Source organism: Ochlerotatus camptorhynchus, unplaced genomic scaffold (assembly GCF_037179485.1).
Source record: "Ochlerotatus camptorhynchus isolate MF236.1 unplaced genomic scaffold, CSIRO-AGI_Acam_v1.1 ptg000457l, whole genome shotgun sequence".
Classification (NCBI taxonomy): Eukaryota; Metazoa; Arthropoda; class Insecta; order Diptera; family Culicidae; genus Ochlerotatus; species Ochlerotatus camptorhynchus.
The window spans coordinates 420,549-436,754 of record NW_027040943.1 but is presented as its reverse complement, the minus strand read 5'-3'; the positions used below and the strand labels follow the sequence as shown (position 1 = coordinate 436,754).

The window sequence follows — 16,206 nt, the reverse complement described above, 5'->3', positions numbered from 1 at the left end:
ATATATTGGATAGGATCTAGACTAAATGGTAACGCTTATCTATTCTAATTATTTCAGAGCTCGAATGGTGTGCAGTGAAATGTTAATGGTTCATTAAATCTATCAATGCTCTCAACTGAGCTGAAAGGGTTAGTTCAACCTGAATGGAACGAGACAAAGTTTTAAGATTTTTCTACCTAAATCAGTTTTGGTGCCAACTAACTAGTCTGTTTCAATTTCAAAATTTGTTTCTAGAGCTATTTCAACTGTATGCAGTAAGTGGGGTTTTTCGCTAGCTTACGGTTTGCGCTCCCTCAACGGTCAACCAGGATCTACGACGGGCATTCAGCGGTTTCGGGGATTCAGCACTGTGTCCTATTACGTCTGGTGGTGGCACAGCGTGGCCCACGGAAAAAGAAGCCACTACACGCGTTTAACTTATACATTTTTACCAAAACATCAGCCTTATACATTCCATAAGATAACCCTAATAAAAATGGTATGGTTATTTTGCTTAAGGTTCAATTTACTTTGATGCATTTTTTAAAAATTCAAAAGCAGTTTTTTTCGACGCATTATTTTAGATTGCAAAAAGCTCGCGTCATTACACAAAATTTTTGTGTAAAATATCAAAAGGAATCGAATAGTGCGAGCTTTTTGCAATCTGAAATAATACGTCGGAAAAAACAGCTTTTGAAATTTTCCAAAAAGCATCAAAGTAAATTGAACCTTAACGACGTGTTCGGGGTATCATCCAAACCATTTGTTGAAAAGCTCGACTACTTAGGTTATCGTTCGTTTATGGTATTTGTTTATTTATAAAACAAACATTGTGTAGTACTAGAATTTCGACTAGAATTGGGTACGTTAAGGTGTTTCCTTGTAGAGTCCATTTTCCCATCACACCTCGCAATTTCGAGAGCACACAACTCAAGATCTACGCAGTTTATACATCTGCAAATTTCAGACATTTGTTGCTCCTCCGCAGCAAACAACAGGTAGTAGTTTCAGCTACGTGCATTCACAGAAACCTTAATATTTTTACTTGTGAAGTTGCGAAGTGTAACACGGAAAAGGACGCTACAGGGAATCACCTTAATCGATTTGCTTGGGACCAATAGGCTATTCAAGTAGTGAGCCAATTTCAAATCGATAGTTTCGTATTGATTGTTGGTAGTACCAACCTGTGGAAACTAACGATTTTAAATTGGCTCACTACTTGACTAGCTTATTGGTCCCAAGCAAATCGATTAACGTACCCAATTCCAGGCTTAGAATTGCTCATTACAGCTAAAATGCTATTTTTCGGTATTATGAAACAATGAAATACTATAATGATAATTTTTATTTGTAAGATGCAAGAAGAGGGTACAGGTTTGTACATGACATATAAAATTTGTCAATTTTGCTTTCAGAAGGTCACAACTAGCGATTTTATGATCGCTGATTGCTCGCTCATCGCGTTGCTCATCGTTACAGCTAATCGCTAGTTGTGACCTTCTGAAAGCAAAATTGACAAATTTTATAGGTCATATACAAACTTTACCACCTCTTCTTGCATCTTACAAATAAAAATTATCATTATAGTATCCCATTGATTCATAATATCGAAAAATAGCATTTTAGCTGTAATGAGCAATTGCAAGCCTGCCCAATTCTAGTCGAAATTCTAGTACTACACAATGTTTGTTTTGATTCGCAATGAAAGTTAGATTGATAAAATGAGGTGTTCGTGAATTTTCCTATGTTCAGAGGGGTGCATCGATCAGCTTGGGACCGAAGTTAGTACCAGAGCTGAGCCAAAAAGTTGAGCACGTTTCTTCGGGACCTACTAGTCTTAGAGTTACCTATATGATACAACCCACCGCAGAGGTAACTCTAAGACTAGAAGGTCCCGAACAAACGTGCTCAACTTTTTGACTCAGCTCTGGTACTCTCTTAGGTCCCAAGCTAATCGATTCACCCCTCGAATATCCACTAACCCCTCATATTATCTGTCAAACTTTCATAGCGAATCAAAACAAACATTGTGTAGTAGTAGAATTTCGACTAGAATGGAGTACGATGCTCGTTTCCTTGGGACCAATAGGCTAGTCAAGTAGTGAGCCAATTTAAAATCGTTAGTTTCGTATTTATTGTTGGTAGTACCCAGATTTGTATTAGGGTTGTTCGAAGTTATATCTTTTTTTTTGCTGTGTACTCTATATTCAGCTGCTTTCACACTACCGCATCGGTCTCTGGTCTTATCCTCACGTCCATGTCAAAATTATTCGATAATCAAAACAGATCAAAACCCTCTTAGATCAAAACAAGGTAGCAACAAAAAAATCTAATAAATTTAAATTTTCTTAAAACATCGTTTACAAACAGCGCAAAATGTCCAGTCAAGAGCGTCAAATTCTCCGCAAGATGGATTTCCCGGATATGGCACGGGAAGCACTGCCAATAATTGGTAAATGTCTTCTAATTTTTCATGAAACCAACTGGCTTCCTAGCAAATTTGCTTTTCTCGGCAGAAAATCTCATCCACCGCAATAATCACGACATCGCCATGGATCTGATCGGGGAGTTCGTCTTCCGGGAACGGCGGGACGAGCAACGCGGTCAGCAGTATCAAAAACAACCAATCGCTCCAAGGCTATCGTCGGTGGAGGAGTTTCAGCTGGTACTGGTTCTGTGTGATTTTTTCTCCCGCCCGGGACCAGATGCAACTCGGAATGCGATTTTCTTTTCCCTTTTTGGTGGTTCCATCGGAAGGAGTAGCGTTCTTAATAAGCTGATCAGTACCGCTGTTTCCGGATCTATAGCACCGGTTCGTTCTCGTGGGGTTTTTTTTTACTGCAACCGGATGTAACAAATATGTTTTTTAGCTATTATGTGCAGCAGGAACGTGGATGCAACAGCTCGGTTGTACCTCTCCTCCGAGTCTGGAACTGGCTCAGTGCATCGTTAAGGATTTTGTCATATTCTCCAACAAGTCATCCGAGCAGCTTAAATCCTTACCGATGGTTGCGCCTCGTTTTGCGGCCAATTTCATGACAGCCGTTACAGATCTTTACCTCAACGGGGGTAAAGGCCAGCTGGTAGCGCCGCCGGATCTCCTACTGGACGTCATTACCGAGTGGGTTGCGGAGAATCCTGCTTTGTGCCTAGCCTCACAGCAGCCCATGGCACTTCCCACGGGAGCAATCGCAATGCCTGTGGTCACTCCGCTAGCTGGACTAATTCGTTGGTGTGTTCTTTCTATGTTGATTACGAAACAGCAAGATTTGTACAGCAAACTGCATCTGGCCGTGTTACAAAGCTTGCTGGAAGCGACTCCCCCTGTTTCTGCGCCCCCGAGCGCATTGAATGCTCAGCATCTGGGACTTATTATCAATTCCCTGCAAGCAGAAATGGAGTCTCTGTTGAAGATGGGAAAGTCACTGGACGAACAGTACATCCACTGCTGCCTGGAACGGTTTGCCCAAGCTGTACAGGTGGGGCTAACTTCACGCTGTATCTTTGGAAACATTCCACAACTGGTGTGTCGATTAGAGACCCTTCCAAGCAAAAACAAGCTGCTGCAGATTGTTATCAACGCAAACAAGGCTGTGTAAGTGTAGATTCAAATTTTAAAGCATGTAAGTATTATTTACGCCGAAAGTATCCTTGTGCAAATCGTGTAAGTCATGAGACTGAAAATTTCTCTACAAAGCTGTTGAAACAATATTCAAAGTTAAATTTATTACTCGCACATTTAATAAGGTTTGAATCGCTTCGTTTTCTTGATCTGCTTCATCTTCTGCAGATCTCGATCATACTTTTTCCTCAAACTTACAATATCGTTCTTCTTCGACTCGCGGATCTGGAACGTATAGAAGTTTTTAAGTTCCTTCTGCTTGTGGTCCTTGCTAATCTTATCCTCCAGTTTGTTAACGGTCGCCTCCCGCTGAACGAAAGTATTTGCATTGGATTTGGTCACCGTGACCCAACCTTCGTCATCCGCTTCCGTTCCCGGTTGTTCCTTCTCATTGGCAACCTTGCGATCGTAACTGGCCATGTACGCATCTATCTCCCGCTGCATACTAACCGGATCGGGAATACATTCCAGGTAGGCTTTAGTCCATTTATCGATACCCGTTAGCAGTGTTCCGTCCGCGTTCAGTGCATTAAGTTTTCGTATTTTCAGCAGTTTCTTCATCGATGAAGGCTGCTCGTAAACAACGTAAGCAACCTTGAATTTGTTATCCAGTAGTTCATTCGTGGAATCATTTTCCTCAGCTGGTTTTTCCTGAAGAATCACCCTGTCCACCGCACCTGTTGAGCTAAATGCTTTTTGAAGAGCCTCTGACGTTACATACGGCGGAACGTTCAACACGTACAGTGTTCTTCCGGCAGGCTTCAGTTTGTGAACCACTTTGGAAATGTTTTCCTTCACCAGCACATGATGAAACGCAGTATCCTGGTCTTCGTATTTCAGCGGAATTTCTGTAACAATCATCAATTATAAGAGAGATCTGCGCTAGGACAAAAAAAACGGTGCAAAAACCTGTGAAATCCTCTGCTTGTAGACTCATTTTAATTTCCGGGTTCGGAATGATCCCCATTCAAAATTCGCCCCAGATTCTGCTATCAAATTACACGGATACTGATGTTTACTCACGGATTTTCGATATGCTGATGCCCTCGTGCGTTTGACAGCTACACATTTTCTTTTGATCTCAATTCGTAACAAAGTCCAAATATCTCCGAAAAATCAAAAAAATTATACATTCAGTGTGAATAGAGCTGACTTACGGCCGAGGAGGAACGCAGCGTTGCCAGACATACCGATTTATCGGTATTTATACCGATTTTCAAACTTGATACCGATATACAGATAAGGTTTCTCAGAATACCGATATTTGAGCTACAATACCGATTTATACCGATTTTTTTTACTAATAATCAAAATGATTACTGCCTGCCCGCACTGAATTTTCAGAGGAAACTATTGTGAGAGACTTTTATCTTTTTAAAAGTTACAATTTTTGAGCCTGCTCTAAAAAAATCATCTTCAAAAATGTCTTATGCTTTATACTCTTTCGACGAATGCTTCCATTTCCTCGCCGTTTTTGGTAACCAAAGAGTCGAAAAACAGCTGATGGCTCCATTCCAGTAATATCTGGAAATCGAGAAATACTTTTATTCAGTAGAAAAATAGGTCCAATAAAACGGTAATTTTTGAACTTCCTGAAATTTCTTTAATCTTCCCTTCGAAGTTTCTACCAACTTTCCCTAGGAATTTCCATCCACCTTACCCTGTAAATTATTTTCCGATTCCTTATGGAAAGCTATTTCGACTTCCCTTGGAAGCATCTTCTGGCTTCGCTCGAAAGGTTATTCCGTCTCCTCCCGTCAGTTTTTTCAACTTCTCCGGAACTTCAGAAATGCTTCCAGAGTTTTATTGTGGTTCCATTAGTTTCAGGAAAACTTCAGGAACTTTTCAGAAGTTCTGAAACTTCAGAATAGTTCGGACTTTTGGGTAGGTTCAGATAAATTAAAGACAGTTTCATTAACTTCTGTACAAATCCAAGAACCCGGGAATCTCAGGAAAGCCCAGAGAACTCCAATGAACTTAAGGAAATTGAAATATTTTGGAAACTTCACAAGTCCAAAGAACTTCAAAGAAATTTAATGGTTTTCAGGATAGTTCCATTTGTTTTAGGAGAATTGAGATAACGTTAGGGAAGCATTAGTACATATAAATTCAAGGAAATTTCCGAAAACTTCAGTTAAGATCCGAGAGGTTCATGAAAATTTTGGTAACGTAAGGGAAGTTATATGAACTTTAGAAAATTGTGAGAACATTTTAAGGAAAGTGCTGTGTTTTTACCGGCTGTTTCGAAAACTTAAAAAAAATAGCGGGTAGTTCAGAGAACTTAAATGATGATGTTCATTAATTTGAAAAATAAATAAATTGAAAGCCCTAAAGAAGATACAGGGACTTTTACAGAAGATAAGAGATTTTCCAGTAGTTCCATAATAATCAAGGAAGTTACGAGACCAGAGAACTTCAAAACAGCCCCATTAACTTTAGGAAAATTGTAAGAACTTTCAAGTAGTTCCTAGTATGAGTTATTCCGAAGTCCAAACATTCCTGAGTTCCGAAAACTTCAAGAACATTTTGAAATTTTCAGGGATGTTTTATAAATATCAGGAAAATTGCTGGATCAATAGAGCATGTGATAAACTTCAGAGAATATTCAGCTAACATCCCCCAGAAATCTATTTCTTTCCGATATTTTATCATCTTCCCCTTGAAGTAGTCGACTGTTCCGTAAGTCCTCTGGCGTCCGACTTTTTCCAGAATTTTCATACAATCTACCTTAGGAAGATTTTCCCAGATTCCCCTGGAAGTTTCTTCCATCTGCTCCAAGAAGTTCAATGAAAGTTCTACCGGATGTATCTATCGAGTTCTCCCAGAAGTTTATTTCGTCTTCCTCTGGAAGTTTCTCCATAAGTCACTCTCCGTAGGTTTTTTCTGCCTTATTGGAAGGTTTTTCCGAGCTTCTCCTAACTTCACCTAGAAATGGCTCCTCCGGGATTGCCTTCCGATTTCCAAACTTTTCTAGCTTCTGGATATTTTTTCCGCATGTTCCTAAAAAAATTTACCAGAAGTTTCTCAATATTTGTCTTGGAAGATCCCCATTGGATGTTTGTTAGACATATTTTAGAACTTCCTTCAAACTTCCTTCACAAGATCTTCTTTATTCTCCCTTTGGAAGTTTTGTTGGTACCATTAAGAGACTAATTCAAATATTTCCCAGAAGTTTCTTCCGACTTACATAGAAAGTACATCTTTCAATTTTAGTCAAAAAACAAAATAGTGAATACCGATAAATACCGATTTTTTAATAATTTGATACCGATAATCATGAAAACAAACTGGCAACGCTGGAGGAACGCAGCGTTGCCAGATTGTTTTCAAGCTTATCGCTGTCGAAGGTTTAAAAAAATCGGTATTTATCGGTATTTTATTTTTTTAAAGCGAATATTTAAACTTTTGGACTACGAACAGCCATCCCTAATAAAAAATAACCATAAACGAACGATAACCCAAATCATTGAACTATTCCACAAATGGTTTGGATGATACCCAGAACACGTCGTTAAGCAAATTAACCATACAATTTTTATTAGGGATTCCAGGTGAGTCGGAATAAATTTCCGGGGAATGTTTTACTCACCTACATGAATGCGAATCATTACTTGACTTTACCAAAAATGGTTGAAAATTGTTTATCCCTGATAAACTTCAACTAAAATGGTTATGGAACTTTACATGAACGTTTGAATGATAACTCAAATCATTTAATCAAACCAAAAATGGTTTGGACACGTCGTTAAGCAAGATAACCATCTGCCGAAGTTTCGGGCAGATTTCATCGTAGCCGTTATGAGTTTTTAAGATTGAGAAAGCCGTTAAACCAAAGAAGAATACTCAGGCTGTGTTCCATTTGGTGAATTTTCACTTAAATTTGACACTTCGAAAATAAATTAAGATGTTCGAAAATCCCACTGTTGTTGATCTTCCTACTTTGGAAAAGGTGTTTGTCAAAATTGATTCCTGGTCTGTCAGAAATAACGGATGAAACAGTCGGAAGAAAAATCTTTCAACTTTAGTGTCCTCTTTCACGGTCTCTTTCATTCAGTGAATACTCCGTAAGCAAGGTGTTGTTGTGCTTATGCTGTTTCCTCGGTAGTGTTGAAATTTTGCACTTTTTTTTATCAAACATTCACACTTAAAATCAGAGGTGTCTCATTTTGACGTCTGTGATTTCTATATGGGGGTACACTTTGTGAAAATGGAACATGTATACATTATAACAACATTATGAAAGATTTTGAACGTTAATAACTCAGCTGCCCCTGGACAAATTTCAATAATTTTTACACCAATCGATCAGAGATATTTCCACGCATATGTTAAATTCAAGTCTTCATCATTTTTCAAAATGTCACTATTGAAAATTGCACGAAATTATCACCGACAGCCTGCGAAAAGCGATTTCCCTAACACATTTCAAAATTGAATTCCATCAAGTCTCACCAAAGGGTGTTTATTCAATCACCGCGTGGTGAGTGGTGGTGTCTCTCAGAAAACATCAAAGGCTGTCTGGAAGGAGGAAGAAGCCGCACCGCTATTGATCGGAATCAGTAGCTCTTCGTGAATTGCTGTGAACCATCTATGTCAAGCGCGTCATACTAAAAAGTATAAACAGAGAGAACTCCGCTCAAATTCCTATTCCTACACAAAACACAAGCTCATGCTGCAGTTAACAAATAAGATTTATTATATAAGACCACAATATATGTAGGATCACAATAAATTATTGTTGTTTAAGAGTTAATTTTCATTGAACGTTCGCTCGCCTTTCTGCCATCCACATCACCCCCAAAGCTCTTTGATAATGTACCCAGCAACAAAACGTTTGTGGTCAAATGCGTTAAGTATTGAAATGGTACATACAAATTCTCGCAATGACCAAATACCACATGACCATGTCATCTAACCAGAGACACTTCGTAAGGTTTTCTGCAGGACACTAGGAAAAGCAAAAAAATCTCGAATTTATATGATTGATCGTGAATGTCTCACGATTGGACAAATTTGAGCAAGAAATTCCTCCAATCAATATTCGCCTTTTTTATTATCTATTGAATAAACCAAAAATTTCGTGCGTTTTTTGCACGTAAATGCGTAAATTTGTCATCAGAAAGCGAGGCGTTTCCATGTCGCCGAATATTGATACCAAGCTTCGAGCATACCAGACGGTACCGATCTTTATGCATTTTGGTGCAAATTGTAAGCCCCTCATATTAAGAGCATTACATAAAAAAAAACTTGCCTCTTAAAGAAGGGTCCGGTAGGCTCAGATTCTGTGATTGATGTGTTTTCCCTAATACATATTTCATTTCCGTACCGCTATCATCTCCAAGAACATCGAGGAAAAAATTCCACAGTGTTGTTCTTAACTAGCTTCCAACCCATCGATCCTTTTCAGGACCAAAAATGACTGATAAAAGAGTTAACTATAGAGTAAGAGCTTGAATCAAAGACATATCGTCCAGGATTGGCTTGTACTACATGGACATCGACAGAGCATCTCAAAAACAGAACTCTCAAATTACTTCCGGATTACAACCTATCGAAATTTTTCACTGATAACAAGTTAAGAAATCAATCTAATTTTACTATATTTTTGCTGTGACATCAAAACTACCTTTCGTAATCCTACGTAAATCTACGGTCGTGTCCTTGATACAACCTCTTACTTTTTGATCACATTTCCCGATTCCCAGGAATTACCGGGATCAGCCATCATCTGTTTCTCGATTCCAGGGTAGCCAAAAACGGCGAGGAAATGGAAATACTAGTTGAAAGAGTATCAAGCATCAGTAATTTTTAATGATGAATAATTTGTTGAGCATTTTCAGCAGGCTCTACAAATTTGACATATTAAAAAAATAAAAGTCACAATAGTTTTCTCTGATATTTGAGTGTGGGCATGTAATAATTAATCGGTATGACATCACAAAAATCGGTATTCTGAAGAACCTTATTATCTGCATATCGGTATCAAGTTCGAAAATCGGTATGAATACCGATCAATGTGTATATCTGGCAACGCTGGAGGAATGAAGGTCGATAACTCAAATCTCCACACACAAGTGCACACAAAACAGTAGAGGCCAATGAGTGTAAACAGGTGAGCCCAGCGAACTGGTCATCTCTTTTGCGCCTCCCCTGTTTAAATGGCTGACGGAGTATGACATCAAACTCCGTCATCCATTTAAACAGCGGAGGAACAAAAGAGACGACAAACTCTCTGGACCTCACCTGTATTTATTCATTGAACCAGAATCATTTGCGCTGTCGAGTGTGTTGATATTGTTTGAGGTTTTACGCGAGAAAGTGAAGACAGAAGATTGTTTGCTTTTTTACACACACGTTAAAGAGAAACAACGTTGGAGTAAAGATAGTCTCCTTGTTCAAAGACAGTCACAGGCACCGTCGAAAAATTTGCTCTTCCAGAAAATTTAGACAGTTTCATATGGGAATTTTCGCTGGAGTGAAAGGATAGTACAAAGTCCGCCATATTTCACGCACAGTCTGACGTTTGCTTATGGATTTTCTCATAGGAGTAAAGAGCTACAGAGTCGCCGTCAACGCCAATGCCAATGGTGGTCTCTGAGCCGGGACTCGGGATATTATCTTTACTCCAATGGTGTTTCTCATTAAAGTGTGTGTAAAAAAAAAGCGAAAAATCTTCTCTTTCACTTTCTCACGTAAAACCGCAAACAAAATCAACACACTCGTCAACGCCAGTATTCTGATGCTCACCAATCTGTCTGTTTTCTTATTTTGTGGTAGCCATTATTGCAAGTGTTTCACGGTGATTCCAATTTTAAAGTTGAAATTCTTTATGATTTTACGATTATCTAGTCAATCTTGAAAGCTAGTAAACTAGTATCCTCGGTGTGTGTTACAAATAACGTGTATAGCCAAAAGGAAGTGGCGTTTCGGAACCCTATGGTTTATTTTCGAATCGGAAACATTTTCGTGAAAAAGTGCTAATAATTAGTTACAAAATTTGTGCAACCCGTTTCTTCGCCTGGGCCAAGTTTGAATCCGTGATGAATAACAACGGCTTCAGTACCGGTGAGGAAGACTCCCGTGGTCCGGCGGATCAGGTCTGTTGCCTGCTAGACGATGGCGAACGCTGTCGAAACCAGGCCGGGAATGCCTCCTACAGCAAACGCATTCAGAAGACCGTGACACAGAGGCGGCTCAAGCTCAGTATCGATACAGCTGTAAGTACATTGTATGTAAAAGAGTGGTTCTCTGGTTATGTGATACTTTTTTTTTTGGCTTCCACTACCAGTGATGTTTGCTTTCGTTGCTCACGTTAGTTTACGTTTCATACACGCTTTGCAGTTGTGTATGTTTGGATTGTGGTACACTGGTCAGAAACGATTCAACAAAATTTATGTTGAGCAAAAAATGTTTATGAATTTTACAAATTATTGTAGCTACTAAACTCAAAACATTTTTAAGATTTGTCCCTGCCAACATTTCGAAGGGGCCTAATTGCTTTTGCAAACAATGGCTTTAGCCGTCAATTTCTCGCAACTTAAAGCTCATCCATCCAAATTAATAAAGCTAGCTGGTAGAGGAAACATCCCTCACCTGTTGATGTCATTAATTTTCATGAGTGAGCTTTTATTCGTGAGAAATCGACAACCAAAGCCATTGTTTACGCCCCTTTGAAATGTTGGCACTAAAATGTTTACATTAAAAATTCTAACAATATCCTTTTTCATTCCTAGGCGAGGCACATCTATATCTGTGACTTTCACAAGGGCCGTATCCAGTGTGCCCGCACGAAACGCCGCCGTCGCGATTCCGAAGACGACAGCAACGAGACGGATACAGATCTACCGGAAGTAGATCTGTACCAACTGCAGGTCAATACCCTCCGTAGGTACAAACGATTCTACAAGGTATCCACGCGCCCCGGTATCAACAAAGCACAACTGTCGGAGGTAACTGCTTTCTGCAATTAAATTTACAGTTCAGACTCAAACTGCTATCTTTTCCCACCCAGACAATCATGAAACACTTCAAAACCATTCCGATCAAGGAAAAGGAAATTCTCACCTATTTCATCTACATGGTTAAGTCCAACTCCAATAAGCTAGACCAGAAGAATAACGCCAGTAATGAAGCCACATGAAAGTAAACTCTAACCTTATCTCTCTGGTCACCACCGGACTTAAGTATAGTTCGTATTAATAACGATGTCGGAATGTGCAAAATATTTCAATTTTATTCATTGAAATATCACATATTGTTGCTTTTAATGTATTTTGATACAGAGCCGCCCGCAATGGGCGCTTTGTTTTATTCTACGCTAAAATCACCACACAAATCTACCATATCCGGAATAACTGGGACAAAAGGCCAATCTGCTATTACACTGGAGTCGCTTTTTACGCGGTTTTTTTTTACACGGTTTTTTTTACGCGGTTTTTTTTTACGCGGATTTCGGAATTTACGCGGTTTTTTTTTACGCGGATTCCGGAATTTACGCGGTTTTTTTTTACGCGGATTTTGGTTTTTTTTTACGCGGATTTCTGAATTTACGCGGTATATCGCTTTTTACGCGCTTTTTTCTTACACGGTCTTTTTTTACTCGGTTTTTTTTTACGCGGATTTCGGAATTTACGCGGTTTTTTTTTACGCGGATTCCGGAATTTACGCGGTTTTTTTTTACGCGGTTTTTTTTTACGCGGGACGTATCACCCGCGTAAAAAGCGACTCCAGTGTACTTTGTCAACGATACTCTGCTGAGTGTAGGTCGGGCCAAGGGAGCGTTTCTTCGCTATTCAAGCCATCATAGCGCTGGAGTCTTGGCCCATCATCTGAGCTCAGAAAAGAACAACAATGAAATACCAAGCCCTTTGCCTTATTTATTCTAGGAAAATCTATGATTAAATTATATCTTGACGTCGTTTTGTAGAAACGATAAACGAGCCAATTTGGCAACACGACGGTTACATACATTAGGTAGACATACGATTATTTTACTTCGAACTTTCCTTGCATTGGTTCTCAATTCCGAAACAGCTCCGATCCGATCCATCTTACTTATTCAAAGTCAACCAATATTGCTCAATGATTCAGGGAAAAGAAGAGACATAATTTACGAATGATAGGTATGTGCGAAAAGGCTTATGTTAAATATTATCATATTATGCATAGGAGGCGGCGGGGTAGGGTTCAACGCAACTGCTTCTTTCAGACTACTGGTAAACCGTTGCCGTTATGTCGCAAGTGATTGGTGATCGAAAGTGGACGCATTCCTTTTTTAATCTGCTGATATCTCTAGTTGGAGCAGCTAGAGTATGTTTCGTGGTTGATTGGGGTTTACTATGCTGTGTGAGGAACAAAAGGCGAGAGTGCTGTTTTTAACACCGGTTGAAGAAGTAGCGGCAGCAAATCTATGGTAGCTCATCGAGATCATCGTAATGTTATGGATTCCTTTGCAACATATCGAGTGAGATCTTTCTTTCTGTCTTTAACATTTCGTGAAAAGAGGGCGGGTCTTTCTCCCCACTCATTGGAGCATCCTCCTGTGGCCTGTTTATTACCGGTTGTATGATCCTGTTGTTGGAAGGAGATTCTCACCTATTCCGTGGATGCACGTGGGCGATGTTGCCCACGGATTCACCCAAACCGTTTTTGGCCCTTCGTACAATGGCAGGTTGAGTACCTTTAGATCTACCTTGATCAAGTCGAACAGCGAAGAGAGTTCGCAGTCTACCGACAGTTGTCTTGCTACAGTGAGTAAGTGATTCGCAATTCGGTAGAGCTTGCCAAAAGTTTTTCGAGCTTATGTAGTTTAGAATTTGTTCGGTACGGCCGCGATTTTTTTTTTTAAATAATTGATGCGTGCGATGAAATAACTAATTTGAAACAAAGCTCAATAGTCAAATAAGTAGAATATCTAGGGAGGAAATCAAAATTAATCAACTTGCCAACACAGGCTATCACATATATTTTGGTGGCACTCTTAAAGTGATAATGTCTCGCGCGGCCTTCGCATTTTGCGCGATTTTCATAATTTAGATTTGGTTGGAAATGCTAACATGAAGCTTTAGTGTGATAATTTATTAGCTAGAGAATGATCTTTTTTAGAAGAGAGTAGGTGGATAGTTCCGTTAGAGTACGGCAGTATGAAAATTGAATAGAAGTTGAAAATGAGCGAAGGGCCATTAGTGCGACAGTTTTTAAAGATAGACGCACATCTTTTGCCTAACCCGTACGATGTACGCGGAGACTTGAAGTATGTCTCCAAGTCTACAGGCAAAAAATGTGCGTCCCTCTTTTGCTCATAAACTGACTGCGGCTGAGGAATAGTTCTAGCGACGTTTTCATCACTACCTAAAGCCCCACGTTGCGAAAGCATTTCCAGTCGATGGTTTGTTATAATGCAATTCTTCTTTACCCAACTATTGTGTTGCTCCTCTCGTCATGACCAACGTGATCATCTCAGAGAGAAAGCAGTAGGGTGGTTGTTGCGTGCTGTACCATCATCAGCATTGTTGACGGCTACTCCCGCCTTGAGTTGTTACATTCAAAGTGTTTTTATGTTACTTCATACCATCGACTGGAAATGCTCTCGCAACGTGTTTGTGCTTATTGTGTTTCATGTGTGTTTTTGGGTGTCGGAAGGTGTTTCTGGGTGCTTCATCATATTTACGGAGTTGTCAAAACTTCAACAGAAAAAATAAATTTACTGGCAACCATATCCTCGATCATAACATAACGCTGAAAATGACAGACTCCCTGCGATTCCTTTGCTGTTGTTTGTTTAAAGAAATAGAACAACCGGCGGGAGGATTATTTGCAGCTAAAATGACCTTAGCCCCGAGCACCGGATATCATAGTAAGACATGGAAAAGACCGCTAGCTATACCACTGACTTGCTGCGTCAGAATCAGTAATAGAGTTCCATAAGCGTTTCGCAACTGTAGAGATCCAATTTTAATCAGCAGCCACTACCTAGGGGCATCCCACTCTAAACTTTGTATTTCTCGCGTTCTACACAGAAAGTCCTTACTGATATCTAAGATATCTGGAAATACTTAAAAATACTTAAGAAATATTTAGCGTTAGTTTATTTCCAGCTAGGTTACCACAGTTGCCATGCAAATTTAATTTGTTTGTTTATCTAATATCGTATATCATTTTTCAGCGAATATTTTTAAAGTACCTATCCTTTGCAAGAAATTCAATCATTATAATGCCTTGAAGTGGTGGAATGTTATCCCGATTATGGCTTCAATTTCGAGAGCAAATTGAATGATGCCACGCATTACGCTAGCACTCAAACATTTCACGCTATGGTCTAGCTCTGTCTAGCTGATAGTTGTGCGAATCTTCCACCCGTTCCTCGTTGATTTGAATTCCATCATTGTGTAATATGTGGAAATTAGGCTATTGACAGTGTGACACTAACTGAAGTAATTTGGGCTGATCGGAGCTGAATTAGCAGTTGTGGAGGCTTTCCACACCATTCGCACCTTACTTTAGCATCCCGAGAATCACATCTCATAGCCTCCAGCCGAATGTGTTTATCTAAAAGTGTAGAATAATTTATAGTATCCGGAACCTTCGACGCTCTTTTTCTAAACCATCGATTTTCAACCTGGAGTTCGCGAATCCCCACTGAACGAAAAGGAATTAGGCGATGTAGACCGAGCGGTGGGACAACGTTGAGAATTGATGTTCGAAACGATTATCAAGTCTGGACAAGATCTAAACGGCATATCCCCTTTTTCGATAATTTTGGAATAGTTTAATTACTGCTTCTCGTGTTTATCGTGTACCGCGTATATGAAATCAGCGAGCATGCTCCACGGTCTGAAAATACTGCTGTAAACATTCATAAACGGTTGTGGTATGTTAATCTTTTTATTGTGAGAATTGAATAAATTTTATTTCACAATATTAAAATGTGTATTCCCCCTTGACAAACCTGGGAGACGTCTTCTTACATCGTGTCGCACGAGTCATCTGGTTGCCTCTATAGAATATAAAGTTAACGAAGCGAGTGTTTTGCAATCCTTAATCATCATCCGAAACCTAAAAGCACGAAATATATGTAGAGTTTAAACAAAATAATTAACTTCTAGTAGGATACTATCTTAACTTTCTCGGCAGTACGGCGTAATCCAGCAATATATGCTCCTCAAATAGTGGCACTATGGGGAGGTCCACCATCCCCCGAATAGATCCTACTGCAGCAATTGTAAATGGTACGCTTCACTATCGTGGCTCACTAGCAAATGAGCAGCATAGCTTCGGTTGATTTGATCTGCTTGAGAATTGTCAAGAACTTATACAATTCTGAGGTGAAATAAAATGAAGGAAACTCTTGGTCTAAGACCTTGATGATTGTATTTGACAGGTTAGAATAATGCCAGTTTGACGTCCTTTAATGCCTTCGGAATCTAAATGTTTGGTAGCGCATAGAACAGTCAGTTAGAATAAATCAGTAATTCAAATCGGATGAATGTAAACAGTCCAATGAATATTCTGCCTGGTTAGCTGAAAAATTGTTTACTTTGTTACACTATTTCATAAATCAAATTATAATATTTACCCATTAATTAACATGATTACACATATAATCT

The 16,206-nt window shown here is 39.4% G+C and overlaps 3 protein-coding genes across 3 annotated transcripts; 2 read left to right on the top strand and 1 right to left on the bottom strand.

Moving 5' to 3' along the window:
* The first annotated feature begins 2,308 nt into the window (after window positions 1-2,308).
* On the top strand, window positions 2,309-3,583 carry LOC135712107 (integrator complex subunit 15). The gene is made up of 3 exons (XM_065235083.1): window positions 2,309-2,431; window positions 2,496-2,791; window positions 2,850-3,583. Exons 1-3 carry the CDS (start codon window positions 2,356-2,358, stop codon window positions 3,576-3,578), a joined length of 1,101 nt encoding a protein of 366 aa, XP_065091155.1. The 5' UTR covers window positions 2,309-2,355; the 3' UTR covers window positions 3,579-3,583.
* A 102-nt stretch (window positions 3,584-3,685) lies between these two features.
* Window positions 3,686-4,625, bottom strand: LOC135712108 (ribosomal RNA-processing protein 7 homolog A). Its single transcript, XM_065235084.1, has 2 exons — window positions 4,511-4,625; window positions 3,686-4,449 (listed from the first exon to the last, which is right to left on the bottom strand). Exons 1-2 carry the CDS (start codon window positions 4,566-4,568, stop codon window positions 3,719-3,721), a joined length of 789 nt encoding a protein of 262 aa, XP_065091156.1. The 5' UTR covers window positions 4,569-4,625; the 3' UTR covers window positions 3,686-3,718.
* A 5,748-nt stretch (window positions 4,626-10,373) lies between these two features.
* On the top strand, window positions 10,374-11,826 carry Sap30 (SIN3-associated polypeptide 30). Its single transcript, XM_065235082.1, has 3 exons — window positions 10,374-10,818; window positions 11,335-11,550; window positions 11,613-11,826. The coding sequence occupies exons 1-3, from the start codon at window positions 10,642-10,644 to the stop codon at window positions 11,739-11,741; spliced, it is 522 nt and encodes a 173-aa protein (XP_065091154.1). The 5' UTR covers window positions 10,374-10,641; the 3' UTR covers window positions 11,742-11,826.
* The last annotated feature ends 4,380 nt before the right edge of the window (window positions 11,827-16,206 follow it).

Bases quoted from the DNA above. Each gene is read 5' to 3' on its own strand.
- LOC135712107 (XM_065235083.1), top strand. From the start codon at position 2,356: ATGTCCAGTCAAGAGCGTCAAATTCTCCGCAAGATGGATTTCCCGGAT. The intron at 2,432-2,495 runs GTAAATGTCTTC...TTTTCTCGGCAG, and splicing joins GGAAGCACTGCCAATAATTG to AAAATCTCATCCACCGCAAT. The intron at 2,792-2,849 runs GTTCGTTCTCGT...TATGTTTTTTAG, and splicing joins TTTCCGGATCTATAGCACCG to CTATTATGTGCAGCAGGAAC.
- LOC135712108 (XM_065235084.1), bottom strand. From the start codon at position 4,568: ATGGGGATCATTCCGAACCCGGAAATTAAAATGAGTCTACAAGCAGAG. The intron at 4,450-4,510 runs GTTTTTGCACCG...TGATTGTTACAG, and splicing joins ACAAGCAGAGGATTTCACAG to AAATTCCGCTGAAATACGAA.
- Sap30 (XM_065235082.1), top strand. From the start codon at position 10,642: ATGAATAACAACGGCTTCAGTACCGGTGAGGAAGACTCCCGTGGTCCG. The intron at 10,819-11,334 runs GTAAGTACATTG...TTTCATTCCTAG, and splicing joins AGCTCAGTATCGATACAGCT to GCGAGGCACATCTATATCTG. The intron at 11,551-11,612 runs GTAACTGCTTTC...TTTCCCACCCAG, and splicing joins ACAAAGCACAACTGTCGGAG to ACAATCATGAAACACTTCAA.